The sequence below is a fragment of the Ammodytes marinus genome, assembly GCF_949987685.1.
Source record: "Ammodytes marinus genome assembly, chromosome: 6".
Classification (NCBI taxonomy): domain Eukaryota; kingdom Metazoa; phylum Chordata; class Actinopteri; order Uranoscopiformes; family Ammodytidae; genus Ammodytes; species Ammodytes marinus.
The window spans coordinates 14,375,391-14,394,886 of NC_137235.1; the positions used below are offsets into that span (position 1 = coordinate 14,375,391).

General features: G+C 42.6%; 1 protein-coding gene across 1 annotated transcript in view; it reads right to left on the bottom strand.

Moving 5' to 3' along the window:
• The window catches only part of LOC307252304 (uncharacterized protein), a gene marked incomplete at its 3' end in the record, with an annotated part of 40,094 nt that overhangs the window by 13,828 nt on the left and 6,770 nt on the right, over window positions 1-19,496 (bottom strand). Inside the window, exons 2-9 of the mRNA XM_080029941.1 lie at window positions 18,754-18,848; window positions 18,356-18,437; window positions 16,657-16,996; window positions 15,624-15,698; window positions 13,156-14,255; window positions 11,855-12,684; window positions 11,377-11,631; window positions 10,592-10,836 (exon numbers count right to left, since the gene is read on the bottom strand). Of these exons, the coding sequence (XP_079886067.1) occupies window positions 10,592-10,836; window positions 11,377-11,631; window positions 11,855-12,684; window positions 13,156-14,255; window positions 15,624-15,698; window positions 16,657-16,996; window positions 18,356-18,437; window positions 18,754-18,848 (3,022 nt within the window). The remainder of the gene's footprint in view (window positions 1-10,591; window positions 10,837-11,376; window positions 11,632-11,854; window positions 12,685-13,155; window positions 14,256-15,623; window positions 15,699-16,656; window positions 16,997-18,355; window positions 18,438-18,753; window positions 18,849-19,496) is intronic.

A 19,496-nucleotide genomic window follows, 5' to 3' on the forward strand; every position in this document is an offset into this window, starting at 1 on the left:
TAGGCTATATTGTACTTTTACCCATTTCATTATAATTGCAGCCATTCTCGCTGTCTATATGTTTAAATTGTTTTGGCTCTTTATCAGCTTGTTGTTTATTTTATGTAGCCTATTTGCATTGTACATTCTCTCGGGTATATATAAAGGTTAAATGAAAGCTCCTGAGACCCGGGATCGAACATGAAAGGCCTTACTGAAGAGCAGCCGCGGTAGTTCAGGTAATCCTGTTTTTGCAGCGCACCCTGATAATTTCTGTTCTACCAGCCGAGCCAAGTTTAATTAATGTATTGAATCAAAATTCCCTTATGGTTTTCATTCAAATAACACACATAATGTAGAATACACAGCACCACACCAATTATTGTTTTGTTTTTCAGGTAAAATCAATTTAAATCTAACTGCCAGCAATATGCAAGATATAAACAGTAATCATTAAGTGTGGGGAGGAGATGATGCAGACTGCAAGTTAATCAAATCCCGAGGTTTGAACGACAAGATACAATCTAAAGTGAATAAACACAAAAGCGTGAGGGGGCTTTAACACCTACCTTGTTTGGTCCAGACTTTATGACTTTTCCGTTTGATCCAGACCAAAATTACAGGTTTGAAACCTTCCGTGGACCATGGTCCGGAGCAAACAGCCTGTGGTCTCGGCCTGGTTTGAACCAAATCATGGTTATGTTTGTGTCCAGTGTGAAAAAAACATATTTTGGATAGTTTTAGTGCACTCGCAAAAATGTTAAACCAAACCTCTGTGTTGTATACAGTGGATTTTAAAAAATTAACTTCGGTTCGGACCTTGGTGTGTAGGGGAGAACGGGGTAATTTGTCACACAGGTAGGTTGTCACAATCATTATATCTCGGAACCAGAAGGCGCTGTCTGTTAAATTTTGGTATGTAAATATATACAACTGGGATCAGAGGTCACCTACATAGTCTTCCTTGGAGTTAGACTGCTGCATTTGAGGTGAGAGGACTGTTATTTTCTTCTAGGCTTTTACACAATGGGTTTATAACAAAACACTTGTTACCCTAAAAAACTGTGAAGGGTAAGCTATAGTTTAGATTGTTTTTAGCAAGCTAATTAGTTGTCAGATGGTTGTTGGCCTTGATGCTAGCAATAAATTCCAGTTGGGGTTGGTCGTCACATTTTGTGGGGGGTTGTTTGTCACATGTTATTCAAAGGGTGCAGCCAGGAAAGGAACCTAATAACAAAAGAAAATATAAAGCTGTATCCTCACTGACACCCCAGAGAAGGAGAGAATTGAGCAGGAAAGGCAGCTAGCATGCAAAAGAGAAAAAGGGCAACAAAATCAAAACGACCCAGTGCATCCCACACTAGACCAGTTGCCAAGGCTACTGCACCCCAGTGCATTCCACCCCAGCTGGGGAAGAAGAAACAGAAGAGAAAGAGACGGGAGGAGGAATCTTCATCAGATTAAGAGGATAGTTTGTGTTTGGTTTGTATGGAAACGTTCTCCAGCACCCGTTCAGGGGAGGTAAGGGAGAAGTGTTGTATGTGCAACCAGTGGGCACACAATCTCTGCTTAGTTAGAGTGAGCAGACCCTACATTTGCCATCACTGTAACTCAGATAGTGAATGTGTGTATCCTAGTTGAGTAGGCTTGACAATGAAATTAAACTTTCAAATGTAGTTCTGCTTTCTTGCCTTCTTTTTAAGATTATTCCCATAAAGATAACATTGTGACAAACAACCCCATAGTGTGTGACAACCAACCCCTTGATGGGGTTGGTTGTCACAATGTGTTAAGAGTGTCTTTGATGGTAGATTTCTTTATTACAATAAGTTAGAAAAAGTGAGGGTTTCACATTTCAAGCCAACACCTTAAGCTTCCATTTAATGTAGGAATGACTATTGAAAGATGTTTAGGTGATGAGCAATTCTCACTAGAGTAAAAAGTGTGCCTACTTACCCCGGTCTCCCCTACTTTTAGGTATGAAAACGCCCCTAGTTGTGCTGTTAGGTGGACTTTTCTTCCTTTCAACAGAGCCAGGCTAGCTGTTTCCCCCTGCTTCAATTCTTGATGCTAAACTAAGTTAATCTCGGCACTGAAGCAGATAAGCATGTTTCTCAAAATGTTAAACTATTCCGTTAGGGTGCGCTTGAAAAGCACCAGACCAAATCCATCACTCTGTTGGAGTTTCCCAAGTGTCCAAATGTTTTTTGAAACGGGGAAATGTGAGACTCTGCTCACGTCAGGGAATTTAACCAGCACTTTCAAGATGTTGTTGCCATTTAGGAAAATAAGGAGAATAACTGGTTCTCAAACCCTTTCTCTGGTGATGTGTGTTTGACGTACTGTATTTCAAATCTCCATTAGGCTTACACCTTACCAGACTGCAATTCTTTAGTACAAATCTCGGCCTCAAACTTCCCATTAAGGGTGATATTTACTGATGAGATCAATTTATTATTGATGAAATCATCTCTGATTCAAGTTATGGCCCAGAATATGTATGATTCAAAAACTTTCCAGTTTGATCTTTCTGATGAAGTTTGTATTTGTGAATCATCTTCCCTTCCCTTAGAATTTAACCGCAAAGAAGACGTACCTTTTCATGGCATGCCTTCATAAGTATTTTACTTCATGCTACACAAGCTTCAAATAAAACGTTTCATCATGCACCTGTTCAATCAGTCTCAGTCTCAAGTGGCTCAGGATCACGGATCATTGTGCCAAACCCAGCATGCCTAAAGAGAAAAGTAGAGACATAGAGAAAAGGTCACAATGCCATGCAAGCAGTCACATTCACACCTGTAGTCCCTTTGGACTGCCATGTTGTTGAGACTTACTGATGTAAAGTCTATGAAGAAGGATCCTGGTGGGATCATTGCTCATTCATATAAAAATGTGTTGCTATGGAGAATCTGTTGTTACATTTTTGGTTTTATTTTGTCAAATGACATGTTGAACCTTGACAACCATTTACTTCTCCACAATCATGGAATCAAGGCTCTTCCCAGCTCGCTCGGCAGCGAGGCACTTTACCACACTTGATTTCAGACTTTAAACACAGTCAATCAAAACTGTCCGCCTTATGTTCTCTGCAATGCATCACTTCCACATGGGAAGTAAAGACAAGACAAGACAAGTTTAACATTGGTTTAATTTGAAATACATGTAATCATTTCAGCTTTCATTTCTGATGAACAAGAAAAGTGTTAAATGCCCACAAGTACTGATTGGTTGATCAGTCATAGACTTTGGCCATTACTTAAATAGCCATATTCTTAATTATCAGGAAAGGTTTGTTTTATCCTATATCCACAGTTTTTCTCAATGGAATGGCACAATGAGCTTTTGTAGTTCCAAGAGGATGAATCCATATACATTTGGCAATCCCATAACTGGCCATGACTCGTACCTCGTGATGAATTGTAAGGATTTTTCTTACAAGCACCCTCATCGGGCCAGCATTTCAGGTCATCCAATACTTTGGTTTATGACCCAATACCTTCAGAATGAATAGCATTACCTTCAGTATTATGCTAACATGGACGCTGACCATGATAAACTATCTACTACCTGAGTAACATCAATGTGTTCACAGAGTTATAGTGTGAAGAGGATGTCGTGCGGAGATAGTCGATGACGTCAATGCAAATGTCAGGGTCTGCGTTCTCGGGCTTTCTTTCACAGCTTCAAATACATATCTGAGGGGATTAATGACACAAACAATTTTCTTTTCAAATTGCTAAAGAGCATATACCGTTCCTCGGACATTAGTTCATGCTGTGAGATTTGAATATTAAGAACAGACCATATCCAGGGGGCACAATCTGTCTTTATAAATTCACCCATCACCACCTTTGACACATTAGTGCCTTCCTGCTCAGCGGCTGTACCCTGGATTGTGATATTATGGAAGAGATAAATAGAGGTAAATTGCCTGCATTTGTATGGCAGCTTTGGCCTCACATTCACCCACACATAAAAGTGATGTACTGTGTATTCATGCAGTCATGTCGGCTCAGCTGTCAGAGAACACACTGATGAGTGTTGATCTGGAGGTGTTTGGGGTTTATTGTGAAACCACAAAACCTGTAAGCAGTACTATTAGCTACACTTTCCTTGTATAGACTGTCAGCCTTTCTTCTTTTTTATCAAAGCGTAGACACTGTGTGCATGGCAGGGCCTTGCCCCCCTGCGATGGCCCTGAGTGTGGGACAATGTAATTAAAAGACGTCATGCACTACAAAGTGGCTCGTACTGTGGCAAAAATGTCATTAATGAAATGGCCAGAAGCTTGGTAGGTTGGGCAACTATTTAAATATGTTTGATGTTATGAATGTGTATGAATGGTTGCTACTCAGTTTGAATTTTTTATTTAAAGGTGCTGCGGAATGGTTCTTTTAGCTAACTTCCGGTCAGTTACTGCTGTTAGCAGTCCCCTCACTCGTCCCTACGTCACCACATTAATGCACTGCGGTCTTCAAGCAGCAAGTTATCTAGCATCATCTCAGATCCACAAGTGTGATAAAACATGATAAAAACCATCAAAACAGACATTGGGAAGGATTTTTACCTGCTCCGCCATTGTAGGCGCATACCCATTCACCCATCTGTTGCTTAACAAAATAAAACTTCCTCCCATTCATAAAAAAAAGACGGAATTAATTAAAAACATAGCACAGAAATGCTTCTTCATTAAGCAGTGTATCAGGTGTCAGTGTCAGGCAATCTGTGAAGTAGAATGTGTTACAGTTTGAAGTATATTGCAGGCTTTTTCCACTTTGGTGTTGTTTCCATGACTTTTGCGTGCGTCAGTGACTTTGAGATGTTCTAATAAGTCTCCAAATGCATGATATGAAATAGCCTATCCTATGCCATCCTATGACCGTTTAGTAAGCCTATTGTCATGTGTTTATAATAGCCTATCTGTAGGCCTACCATGCTTGCTCAGTCTATCAAAATATGAATGCAATCCGCTGCACCCGATGCATTTTTCTTTTTTACAATAGACCTCAAATCACCACAAATACGCAGGTCAAACTTGAAATATCTTTTGATTGCAACACTTTGGTGGGGAGACTCATCACGTTGCAGCCTGTCCATAAAATAATGCCAAGCTTAGAAACGTGAGTGTATTCCTATAGGACAAGATGTGGAACTTTTTGGTGAAAACTGACTCCTTAAATCCAAGGACTCGGCTTAAAGAGACCAGTCTTTGGACATGTCTCCCACCTAAATCAAAAGGAGTTAAATGCCAAAAGACTGATTATTCCCAGGCACGAATGCTCTGAAGCAGTCAGTGTGAGACAATGTAATTTAATGTAGGCTACAATTAAACACTCACTGTGTTCACTTGTTTGACTTTAACTTCAATCTTTTTGGTCTTTTGCACCCTACTGTATTTGGATGTTGGCATGAAGAGGGAAAATAAATTCATTATATATAGGCCTACTGATATGATGAGCTAATTTTAACTTTACATAGGCCTAGCCTACATTCCCACATTTGACTTTGATTAAATATTGTTTACTTAAATAGGTGTGGTTATCAAGGCAAGCTTCAATAAATTTGTTGCTGAATTAAACTACTTTGTTTTGGAATTACTTCAGAAGTCATGTGGTAGCATGTCCCTCGAAGCTTATCGAGATTAACCCATAGGGGGCGCCACAAATGCCCCCTGACTCTGATTGACTTGAAATTTATTACACTTGTACAGCTCATGGTGCTCTACAATATAGCCTCTCGGACAGTTGTTTGAATTTCCGCTAGGGGACGCTGTTATTAAGCCCCGACTGAAGAAAGTTTGAGAGGCCACGCCCCGCACACCGTAAGTCCGATTGACTTGAAATTTCTCACACAGGTGTATTTTAGGGTGCTCTACAAAAAAGCCTCTTGGACCATAAAAGTCAACCTGGAAATATTTTCGGCTAATTGGCATAAACTGAAAAACTGGGTTTTATCAACAACTGTGTCAAGTTTTACTCTATCAACACCAAATGTCTCAAGAATCCCCGGGGGACTATGACGCACGTCTCCGAAAAATATTAGTAAGATAGCTTGAAAAACATGGCCGCCATTGACTAAAACGTTTACTCAGGGGCGGGGCTTAATAACAAATTGGCCATAACTAATTGACCATAGGTCCTATCATCATGAACCTTTCAGGATATGTGCAGAAGACATGTGGTAGCATGGCCCTCGAAGCTTGTCGAGGTTAACCCATAGGGGGTGCCACAAATGCGAAAACCATCATTCAAAAATGCAATGTTTGACAGGCCACGCCCCTCGCCCCCTGACTCTGATTGACTTGAAATTTCTTACACATGTACAGCTCATGGTGCTCTACAAAATCTCCGCGGGATTTTCTAGTTTAACAATATTCTTTCAGTATTCTGCAAAGGCTATTATATGAAGGCCTTCCTTTCAAACTGTTTTGAAGGCAGTTAACCAACATTTAATAAGGTTTTAATCATGTTTGTCCTGAATGCCAAGGTCCTTGTGAACTGACTGTGTTACCACCTGCAAAGCATAGACATTTGAACAATGCAAATATTTAGTTGGAACTCACCCATTGACACATATAGATCTGTTTTTGCGGAATTTTGTATTGGTATTCTCACCTTTTTGACAGCTTTGGTCAGAACATGTGCTTATTAATAGAAAACAGAAGTAGATAAAGAGATGAAAGAGATAAAAAAAGTTATTAAGTTCCCCCGCTATGTCAGTGTCAACAACGGCCCCTGGAAAACGTTTGTCACCATGTTGATACTGTTGTGATGAGATTGCGATGAATGATATTTGATATATTCAAAAAGCACCAAAAAATAGAAGAAATAGAAGCCACAAAACACACGACTCAACATAGTGAGTCAGTTAATCTCCAGGGATTCATATATTGACAACCCAAATGATAAGCTTTTAATTGTTTCTGGGGGCTTTACTATAGTGCAGAGATGCCTGGGATTTGTGGTCTTATTTGCATTTGACCTACAGTATATTTAACCAGGATGATCTTCAAATTACTTTCTGAAGATAGACTACCTGGCCCAAAAGTCACCATATCGACGTCAAGCAAACCAACACAGAACAATCAGTAACAGGGGAAAGAAGATTAAGAAAAACATTAAAGACCTTTGAATATATCAGATACACTTTTCCCAACCAAAACCTGACTTGAATCTTTTTTAAGCCTTCAGTAAACCTCAGGGGAAACATGGTGAGTGTTGGGTAATGGTGAAAAAAATCAGTAGCCTATACAAATAGGCTATAGAGGTCCAAACAGCCACACAGGGGTAATACAAGTCAAGTCAGTGTGAAAAGTCAGCCATCATATGGAGGAGGAAGACACAAGATTGTTTAAAGGGTAATTTAACACCCCCTGAAAATCTTGTCTTTGCTGACCTCTAGTGGTTTACCTTCTTACCTGACAGTGTAGGCTACTCCAGCACTCTGAAGTTATGCTGGAATGGCTGGGGTTTGCCGACTTGTCCCTGCATTTTTTTTTTCAGACAATGCCTGAACATGAATAAAACACAATGTACTACAATTCCCGCCTTAATCATACACTTTCATGTAGCATCAAGCAACATCATAAACACAAAAAACAAAAACTGGAATACTCACAGGGGTGTAGATTCAGTGAAGATATAAAAAACCCATATGTTTTTCATTCTGAGACATAATATGCCTTAAATTGGAAGGGCTCAGCACAAATAACTTTCGGTCTTTGGGCCTAAACCACATGAACAACAGTTACATGTTTGTTTGCCCATGATGATTTACTGACAGGTGTATTCTGTATCTGTATAGCAGCAAGACCTGAAATAGTGTAACTCAGCTGCTACAAGGTATGGCATGGATTCTGCTGTCCAGTTTCTCAGTGGCTGCACTCCTGGTCTTTGCATCATCTCGCAGTTCCTTATCTCTATCTCTCATATTTTGTACCTTGATATATTTGTTGGTTTTCTTTGCAGTCAAAGCTCCAGAAAACGTCCTTGAGTAAAGTTTGTATTTATTTTATCATCTTCAGATGTAGACAGTGGGATAGAACTGTGTGTACGGGACTTTATGTCTTTAAATCATAATTTATAAATGCCCATTTGTTCGAAATATGATTTAACAACATATTTCAAAAGTTTTGTAGAGATTTGACCCATATACTGACCTGTTACATGATGTGTATATTAATAAAACATCTATAGATGAGTCTTACAGTCAGTGCATGATGTATCTTTGCAATATAGAGTCGAGAGTAGGATGATATTTTCTTTGAATGTCTGATCGTCTGAGAATACAGGTGAGCCCCTGTATTCTCGGAGCCACTCTTCTTTTTTGTCTCAGAAAATGTTATGGTTATGAACCAACACCCCCATCTAGTGTATTTAAGAGTGAATTGCATGTTGGAAAAAAGCCTGTGAATACTGCGTCTTGTCCGATTAACGTCTCCAAGTGAATAAACACTAATGCTAATTCACGACGTTCATATATCAACGCTGTAGGGCTCCACTGCCTCCCTTGTTTACATTTCAGAGTTAGTGTCCATCTTTGAAGGAAAGTAAAAAAAAAACATTGCACTGCTTTTGAAAAGACATTGCACTCTGACCCCCATACCAAGAGGGTCGGGGTTTTTTAAGACCCTGAAGTGGGCCCTAAGTGATATTTTCTTTGAATGTCTAATCATCGGAGAACTCAGAGCCACTCTTCTTTTATTTCTCAGAAATGTTTATGGTTATGAACCAACACCCCCATCTAGTGTATTTAACAGTGTTTAGCATGTTGGACAATAGCCTGTGAATACTGCATCTCTCTACATATTTCCAAAAATCAAAGAGTATTCATTTAAAGATCACTATGATGCTTTGACCAGAGAGAGGGGACGGGGGGGGGGGTCACTTTTGTTGAAATGAATAACCACAGCACAAACACGGAGCTTTACATTTTTATAAGACTTATAAAAAAAAAGAAAAAACATAACACAATAACCAAGGCATGTCATACATTGTGTTTTTTCTTTGTTTCTCTGATGAGTATTTACAAAATAGGCTTATGTAAAGATAGCAATAACTCAGAAATGGAAAAAGCTACTTATAGTCTAGCACAAACAACCAGTTAGCATATTGATAATATATTTGTTATGTACAACGTAACTGGCAAGGCTAGAGCAAAAAAGATAACACAAAGATTCTGCAAAAAGTTTAAATAACTTCAAGTATCAGTCTTGAGGTTTCGTGGAGGTTTGAGTCCGACGCAGATTTCCAGCAACACTGAAGAGAAACCAAATCATCTGGTTGAGCTGCAAACCGTGTAGTGTGGCGGGGAAAGTACAGGAGAAGCTCTTGCCGTTGAAAGAAAGGAAAACCAACACAGACAATGCAAATAACGTGGTGACACAGAACAATCACTTTTCTGATAAATGCCCACTTTTAGGAAACTTTTAAAACACAACCAAGGGGAAAACTCCTCTCCACATATAAAGTGATATCCAGCTTATCGGCCTATAGCACATTGTTTTACTGCTTTGAATAAAAAATGTGCAACAGGCTAAAAAAACAACAACAAACAATAGGAAACGAGAACATACTGTACTGTTTCTTGAGGGGGGGGGGGGGGGGATTGTCGCTGTTGAAATCTAGAGTCCAACGCAACAGATTTCAAAACAGTTTCCATGTTTCTGGACTTTTTCGGTTTAACTAAACATCTTAGGTATTCAAAAAGGTAACTTCACAACATTCTGAGGCCATTTCATTGTCTATTTCATGGAACCCACAACTCCCACTCTGGAGAATCATCTCCACGTAATGTTGTGTTCCATTTTTTTTTTTTTTAACTTCATAGTAACTGCAGAACAATAACTCATTCATCGCCTAGTACCTTACATTGAAATTAAGGTCCACATATAATAAAACCATAGTCAGAATTGCACAGTCAGCTGTATGAAAAGAAGAACTAGCTGTATGAGGAAAGATCGGGCTATTCTTCTAGGTTAGCAGTAGTTATGCCTAGTCTATTTATATATAGCCACTATTAAGAAAAGTGTGGCCCTAGCACAGGCCGTTTGTCCGATTAACGTCTCCAAGTGCATAAAACACTAATGCTACTTCACGACGTTCAAATAACAACACTGTAGGGCTCCACTGCCTCCCTTGTTTACATTTCAGAGTTAGTGTGTCCATCTTTGTAGGAGAAAAACAAGTCCATTTACAACACAACACAGGCTGCTGCCGATGCCACGGTCTCAGAAGTCCCCCATGGTCTCAAACACTGCTTTTGACACGACATTGCACTCTGACCCTCGTGCCAGGAGCACCATAAAGACCCTAGTGTCGTTCTTTTTAAGACCCTAAAGTGGAACGTCAAAACAAAAAAAGTCAATTCAAATTGATGTTCTTGTATGGCTCAAAATAAAAAATTAAAAGCCATCAGGTGTCGAATTAGAAGCCATGTCAAAAACAAACCAGAAAAGTTGAGTGAAATTTAGGACCGTCCTCTTAAAATTAGTGCATTTCCTACGCAGCAGGGTACCATTTGAGAATCTGCTCTGATCAGCTGCACCGCACCAGGCAATCCCTCCCCCTCCCTCCCTCCCTCCGTCCCTCCCTCTGCACTCTCAGCAGACAATGAGTGGCAGGGGATCACTGTCACGCCGCTGGTTTTTCTTCAGCAGCTGGATGCGGTTGTGGCAGTAGAACTTGATGGCTCGCCAGTCGCGCTGGTTGCTGACCAGCAGGGGGCACATCTGCAGGCAGCGCTCGCAGTCGGCCTTGGCGGGGACTCGCAGCTCGCTGATGTTTTGGGTCAGGTGCTCCTCGACTGCCGCACGCTCCGCCTCCGACCAGGGACGCTTCAGGACGCCTCGCTTTCCTGCAAAGGCAGGAGAGATGCATGTGTTTTAGCAACTAGTCTTATTCGCCATGAGAGAGGTGACACCTCACCACCACTACTCACAAAGTGATCACAGTATAAAGTGAGTGCACACAAAAAATACTGTGTTGTGTCTTTAGGACAAGAAATACACAAACATTTCATGGTCATTTAAATGTTTCCTTTTCCAATAGATATAATTTCCTTCTTTAAATGTCAGTAACAGCAAAAGATTGGATTGGAGGAGATTTGCATCGTGGATGTGCAGCTGATCACATCTGCAGCAACTGGACAAAGTGGGCGGTAGGTGCAAATACACACACACACACTGTTTGTATACATTTGTTTATAGTTATACATTGTGGTTTTTCCTAAATTATTATACAATAGCTGTTAGTAATTTAGTTAATTTGATTTTTTTTTTTGGAACACATGTTTATTTTGGTTTTTAAATGTCACTGGATGCTTTTCTTTCTTTATTTATCTTTCCCTTGTCTCGTAAATTGTGTAGTTACAGTAATACTTCGACCCAACACTAACCTGATTTGAGTTGACCTGAGCCCCTCCTGCATTTTACGGGTGGAGTTAGAGGAGCTGGAGGGGACTGCTGGAGGTTCTTCAGCTTCTTGGGTCGTCCAACCCGCCCGTTGTTCTTGCCCTTCCTGACGTAGAGCAGTGTGGGTGTAGGGGTGGGGGCGGGAGCAGGAGCAGGGACTGACTCTTCAGTCTTCTCCTTCACCTGCTCTCCATCAGAATCTCCCTCGGAGTACGAGTCCGCAGAGTTTCCTGACATAACTGGACAGAGGGAAAGGAAATGGTTGCAGGGAAAGAGGTGGCAGGAAAGACGGGGAAAGAAATAGCAGAACTTAGTCAATGTTCTTCACACAATCTATCACAACACAAACAACCACAAAAACTGAAAAGCTTTTTCTATCCGGGATGATACAGCTCATCTTGGACAACAGAAAAAAAACTGTCCCACTTTTATCATATTCATTCAGCCAGCCCCCTATCTCACCATCCAATTCCAGACAGATGTGATTCAGGCTCATTCCTCTGAACAGAACCCCGTCTCTCTCTCCGCAGAGCACGACTCGGCCCACTCTGCCCATAAGGCCCGGGTCTTGACCAATCCCTGCGCAGTTCTGTGTCACATGGTACTCCCTTTCCAGGAAGTGCTCCAGCCTCTCCACGGCGCTGCCTCCGGGCTGCCCCGGCTCCTCTCCTTCTCCCAGTAGCAGCAGCTGGGTCAGTATGGCGACCTGTCGGCGCACACGGGTCTGGGTCAGGGCGCGGGGGTTGCGGGTTCCACTGGAGCGGGCCAGGCTGCGCAGGAGGTCGGTCCCTCTCAGCGGCGTGGCGGGGGAGTGGTACGGCCGGGCGAAGACGTACGGGTTGGTGGGGTCCACTCCCACGTCCTGCCTGGTCTGCAGGAGCAGCTCCAGACAGGGCTCGCAGTGAGGGGGCAGGATGAGGGGCTGCACCCGACCACGTTTCCCCTGGACTCCGACTCTAGGGAGGTGAGGGAGCACCAGGCGCTCAAAGGGAGACAGGGAGGCTTCCATCGGGGTGAGAGCCGGAGGGGCGCCGGGCGGGACGGGGACAGGGCACTGGGGAGTGATGCGGGCGTGGTATTCAGTGATGGACAGCTTGGAGACCTCGCACTCGCGTCTGCGGTTGTACAGGATGAGCAGAGCGAGGCTGGAGTGGCAGAGGAGACGCCAGGCCTCGGCTGACTGCAGTTGCCGGGACAGGGACAGGAAGGCAGAGTGCTGCAGCCGACGAAGGTACAGCACCAGAGAGGACAAGGACGACAGCAGGGGAAGCAAGTGGTGACGGCCAGAACTGCTGAAAGAAAGATAGGCAGCCATTAGTTCATTTATTCATTTTAACTCACCTTACAACAACTTGATGGTAGCTTGTTAGTGTTCTACAATCAACACTAGCTATCAGGTTTCTAAACAGCTCGGCAGGTATATTACTTTACCATTATGCTAAGTTCCTGCTTAGTTCCTAATGTTACAGACACACAATCTCTCACTTTGCTGATCAACAGAAATCAAAATCTGTAACTATTTTGACAATCTTTTTAGTGATTTTATTTAGCAAAAATGCAAACAATCCCTTCCAGCTTTTTCGAATGTGCAAATCTTTATCATACACAATAATAGTACACTGAATATCTTTACTTTTCAACGGAAATTGTTCCCTGCATCTGGTACTATTTAATGATATTCTAAAGACAAAATGATTCAGTGATTAATCGATAATGAGAAGAATTGTTAGTTGCAGCCCTTCCCCTCAAAGACTTCACGTTACCTCAGCAAGTCAGTGTCCTTATCCTCTGTCCCACTATCATCGTCCACCTCCATCACTCCATTGTCCTCCTCCTCTTCCTCCTCGTCTTCCTCTTCTTTTGGTGGCTCCATCTCTTTGGCCAACTTGCTGGTGAAGGACTCGGGGCACAACACCTCCACATCATCCTCCTCTTTGGGCCTCTTTACCTCCACAACCTCCACGTCGTCTTCGTCTTCATCCTCCTCATCCTCTTCCTCCTCTCTTTCTTTCTTAATCCCCCTCATCTCTCCATTCCTGGACTGCAGCACGGCCACGGGGGGCGGGCTTCTCTTTAAGACGGACACCGGCACTGCGTTCTGTCCCCGTGGAGGAGTCAGTACAGGTGGGCTGGAGGTTCTCCCAGACGAGGCAGGCGATTGGTTGGCTGCGGTGAGAGTGGGCGGAGACATGGAGAGGTCCTGGACACCGCTTTGGGGCAGATCTGAACTGCGGCTCTGTCCCTCGGCTAGTGACGACTTTGAGTGCTGCTGAGTGTGTGTGTGAGCGGCGCTGGGGTGCGTGCTCTGCGCATGCAGGCGGGGCATCTGTGTGTAGCGCTCCACCAGGGCAGAGCACACCTCCGGTTGGTGGGAGTGGTGTTTGTCTAGGTGACGGCCCAGGGAGCGGAAGTGGCGTCCGCAGTACTGACAGGTTTGGCGCAAGGAGTCTATGGACACCGCTCCTCGGGGGACATTGACGATGGCGTTGCTTGTGTTGTTAGGGCCCAGCGGAGCCGGAGCTTTGAACACAGCCCTGGCCAGAGAGGAAGAGGAGGAGGGGCAGGGAGGGGAGGACTGTGCTGGAGGATGGTTGTGGTGAGGAATGCTGGCGTGAGAGGCCAGTGGTGGCCGGCCGGGTGGGGTCCGATGAAGACTCTTTTTCTTTGAAGGAGTGCTGCGTCGCTTCTTGCGTCGACGTGGAGCGCGCCCGCGGGGGCTGCCGTTGTCCTCGTCTCCAGCGTCTGAGTCGCTGGCTTCAGAGTGGGAGATGGGGGACGAGGAAGGGGACAGGGACCAAGACGGGGTGACGTAGTCCTGCTGCTGCTGCCTCTGCTGGGCTGTCACAGAGAGAGGCTCCTCCTCCTAGAGGGAAGGGACGGGAAGGGAAAAGAAGAGCATGTCACCTCATGTCCAGACATTCTTTTGCAATATAAATATTATTTAAAAAAAATGCTTTGACATGTTAAAATAGTTTTATGTTGTAAAAAGTACCCTAATAGATTGTATTGATGTACATATGTCCTCCCCTTTAGCTTGTTATCTTACTTTTCATTCCTGTATTCTAGGTTTGTTTTAGCTAAGTTTGTAACATGTAGGCAAAGCTGCCAGACGTGCTGCTGTATGCTTGAAAAGCAGTGACACTGCATAACCACTGGGATCTTCAAACTATCTAGCCACCAAGTCACAACTCTTTCCCAAAAGGTATAGCACCCCCAAGTGGTGGGTTGGCTCCATTGCAGAGCAATTTGAATAGAAATACTGACATTACTTAATCGATGTTTGAAACTCTCACGTTTTAATTAGATGCACAGACAGAAGAGGAATTTAATTTCTAAGCAATAAGCAAATGGTGAGCATGATTGGCAAGAGAATCAACAGTGAATCCTTCAAAGAGGTGATACGTGATTGGTGCAATGTTTCCCAATCGTACCATTTAGTGTCGGGAGGCAAAGAGACAGAAGAACATTAACACTTTAGCATTAGCAGGCTAAGTTCCTTGTGCTGTTTTACTTTAAAGGAGTTGAACTTTAAACAACCTATGTCATTACTATACATAATAAAACAATTATCCGGAGGAGAGGGAGTAAGAGTTGATGATCATGATTATGTTGAACCCAACATTAGTGTTGTCCACCCACACAACATTTGATGTTTTTCACTGCGACAAAACACACCGTACAGCGGAATGGAATATCAAATGCAACTCTCTTAAAAGGTCACATTGAAAGAGGTCAGAGTGAACCAAGACAGTAAAGTGGCAGGCCGAACACCTGAACAATGAGCTTTAACTCACTATAAATCTCTCACTACAAACCCACATTACACTCTCATTTCGAACGTTGTTATCATAACACAATTGAATACAACTGTTTTGGGCACATGTCTTCCATCTGATGTAATCTCTGGTTTGAATATTGAATTCACTGTAAGCATCATATAGGCTAGCTTTAAAGAAGAAGAAGCTACAACAAGTTGATAAAAAAAATAAGTTTGTAAGATCATTTGTTCAACCCCTTTGGAGGGGAACTACAAGAACTCAAAGTCAAGCGTAATAATTTTCCCTTTGATAAATGGTTTTCAAATCTGTTGTGACATTATTTCAAGAAAACGCTTACCATGTTACCTTTAGCAACACGTGGTGTGATGTAGGTAAACATTTTATTTGGAAACATTGTCTATTTTTTCTATCAGTCTGTGTGCTTTAAAGAAACAGTGGGGTTTTTTTCTTACCCTTTTGATATTGCTGTTATTCTCAGTGTCAGAGTTGCACTCGTGTTGCGCTGCAGATACAGTACCACGGAAACCCTGTGGGACACAGAGCAGTCACATTAAACAGCCAGCTCGTTAAGGTTTGCCATCACAATCAGACTCAGCTGTCACTCAAAGAGCAGGAGGACCCCCCTTGATTAGGACTCCAACTCTTGCATTAACAACAAGCCAAACAAAGGAAGTGGAAAGAGACGCGCTTTCAATCACTGCCAACTTCTCATGAGCACTAAACATGAGAGTTATCATTCAATCAAAGTGGATTACTACTGAGCACAGTTCAAATCATTCAGCCAATAATAGTATCCCTAAAAATATCTGCTTTAGACTTTATATCGGCCATAAATATGGCTTTGAAGGAACCGGCGTTCTATTTAAACCTCTGTTCTCAATTTCCCAATTTTGTCAATATAATTTCCGGATTCTGGTGTCATCATTTTATTGAGTAAATTGATCTTATCTAATGGGATCCATTAGAAAAGGAGCAGATGTCATGTAATAACCATGGTTACTGTTGCTAAAGCACTATAGGTAGAGAGAGAACGGGAGCCCAGCCATCACCATGGTAACCCCATGTCTTGCTTAGCTTTGTGTGTGTAGCATGAATGTGTACACAGTAGGTAGTATGAATGTGTGTCTGTGTGTGTGACAGACAGTGAGTGTGTGAAGCTGATCAACGGTCTGTGAATACACATATGGTTGCCTATCTAAAGCCATCAGAAATGTGCTCAGTGTTTGAATGCGTTTCTATATTTATGAGGACCAAGTGGCCAACGATAGACAGATCAAGAAAACTGAAACGTGAGATCATTTGAGATAAAGCAGCTGGTTTCGGATTGGAATTTGAGATTCGGGTTGAGGTTAATTTTAGGTTAAGAATCAAGGTTACGTAGATAAATCAAACTATATATGTGTGTGTGTGTGTGTGTGTGTGTGTGTGTGTGTGTGTGTGTGTGTGTGTGTGTGTGTGTGTGTGTGTGTGTGTGTGTGTGCTCACCAGGTTCTCTCCCCACTCTGTCAGGCTGTAGTCCACAGTGATCTCCTCTCCCTTGGTGATGTCCCGGATGGCGATGACGACCAGGCGCACCTGGCTGCCACAGTGGACCTCTCTGATGCGGCAGTTTGGGGAGGGAGAGAAGGGGCTGGTGGAGGCTGGGGCTGGAGCAGAGGCGGTGGGAGCAGCCGGGGCGGTGGAGGCCGGGGTCACAGACACAGGGGCCTTGGCTGAAGAGGCTGCAGCCGGGGCAGGGGCAGGCGTCGGGGCAGGGACAGAGGCAACGCACGAGCTGCTCTTGGATCCGGAGGAGACTTTGCTAGGAGTCTGCTCTGATGGAGTGCTGGGGAAGTGAAGGGGGTTGAGACATTTTTTTTTTTAAGATTGTTTTTGGGCATTTTATTCAGAAGGCAGAGAACGACCACAGGCCAGCTCCAAACCTATGGTCTGCTGCTTCTGAGCACGCCTCAATCGGGGCGTGCTCTAACCACTGCACCACACATTTCTATTGAAAATATTGGGATTTTTGAACTGTTGGGAGACATGCAATTTGAAGACTTCGCCATAGGCTCTGGGAAATCTAATTGTGTCAATCATAGTTTGTCGACTAAACGAGTGATCAGTTATTAAAGGTCAAGGACTCAGGGTTTCTGGAGAATGCTTGTTGTCAAAATCAGTGAATATATCTCGCGATCCGCAACCTGTCCATAGTGTGTGAGTGTGTGTGTGTGTGTGTGTGTGTGTGTGTGTGTGTGTGTTATCGTGGTGTTAATACACAGCCTAGGCTATGTAAACTAAGTGACTCGGACCGACCCACTGTAGCTAGCAACACTGCTATCGATATAGGCTAAGCTACTGATCGGCTTACGCTTTAGCTTTGAAAAGTATTTGGCTTCAATACCTTTTTAAATATTGACCAGCTTATTATACCAATTGCTTAAGTCTACTAAAAACACATGCTACCTGTATTTTCATAGCAATAAATCTTAGGTAAGGAGATATTCACTGATTTTGAAAAAAAAGGGATTTCGACAACATGTTATCCCCAGAATGTTGACTTCAACTTAAAGAATAATGATAGTCAATATAAACGAAAAAATTTAAATAACCATTTGTTTCAGCCCTATATTTTGATGTATGTCATTGTGAAACAAGCTGTAAGAAGAGGTGTCAAATGTTTGTGACCGAATTCTAAGTATGATGTTATCTTATTGTTTTTACATTCTTCTAGCCTTAGGGTTGATTTTTGTACCGCAGGGAAGGATCAACTGCAGCTAAAATGAGTGTAAAGTAAACCGTAGAAATCCTGACATACACGCCAGTGCTTCAGGGCAGTGATTCTCAATCCCGGTGCTGCTGAATTTTTATCCTACTGGCTATTCAACTGCATTCTTCTGACATCGCGGGTATAAATCAGCCTGATTATATGACTTCAATGAAAACGAACAGGGCTGGTGAGTCCCAGGGACCCGGATACAGAAGTGCTGCTCTCAGATAAAGCTGTCCTCAAGTGCTCAGTTAAGATCAGCAGCAATTCAGTTTTTTCAAAATCTTAAAGCTGATTGAAAGAACTAGCCGTCAGACAGACCCGAGGGACTGTTTAACCATTTATTAGCCTGCTTAAACACTGATACCTGGCAGACAGACAGACAGACTTTTTTCACCACAACAATTAAATTACCATCTACAAATGTACACTCACCAGTTGTGAGAAGCAGGTTCTGTGTTGTAGAAAGGCCCATCCAGTGTGGGACGTTTATTTTCTGCTGCTTCCTTGCGATCACCTGAGAGCACAGCGACAGTCAGTATAAAAGGATTATATACAAGTAGGCAGACACACACACACACACACACACACACACACACACACACACACACACAAAGGTCATCACCCCATCTCCTGGAGCACATATACAGGTGCACACTGCAGCACATGTAGGCAAGCAACACACACACACAAAAGTAGGTCACACTCACTTACACAAGCTCCACCCCCATACCAATCACGCAGACACGCAGACAGATGCATGCGCACACACACACACTCAAGCACACGGTTAATAGCAGTGAGAATATGGCATGCAAATATAACACACACACCTGGACTGAAGCTGTGTTCAGGCACGCTCTCCTCCTCAGTGTGTGTAACAAAGACCTTCACGGGTGTCCCTTTCCTTTTCCTTCCACAGCCACGCCTGCAGAGAATACACACACACAGACACACAATTATTATTTAATCGATTTGCCATCAATCAGGTCAGAGACTGATCAATAGGCGGATGGCCACCTAATGGATCAATACAAACTGTGTGTAGCCCTTCCATGTAAGCAAATTACAAATTTTAAATTTTAAATTAAATACAGCAACTCACAATTATTATTAAACTGCTCTTATCTGTGTATGACGGCAACATGAGGAAATCTAGTGCGCTGTTTTGGATTGAAATGACCTCATGCACTGACAGACCTGGAGGACATTTCACTTTGTATACGTCTAAATGACAAGAATAATGTTGTCACCACACAGACCAAAAGAAGAAAATAAATAAATAAATTAAACAGCCTCACATAATCCATATAATACATTTGAAAAAACACTGCCACATCAGGACTGGATATCATTTGAATATTTAATATCATTTTGATTTTGATATTTTTTATCCAAATCATTAGAGTAATGTTATTTCTAACATTTTTAAATATGTTGTGGGATTTCCGATATATGACTTAAAGTAAAAACAATTCTACTGGTCAAATTAACATTCAGTTTGCCAATACTTAATGCTTCAAAGTTGAAAACAACTAAATACCAACAAAAAATAAAAAAGTTAACTGCCAAACAC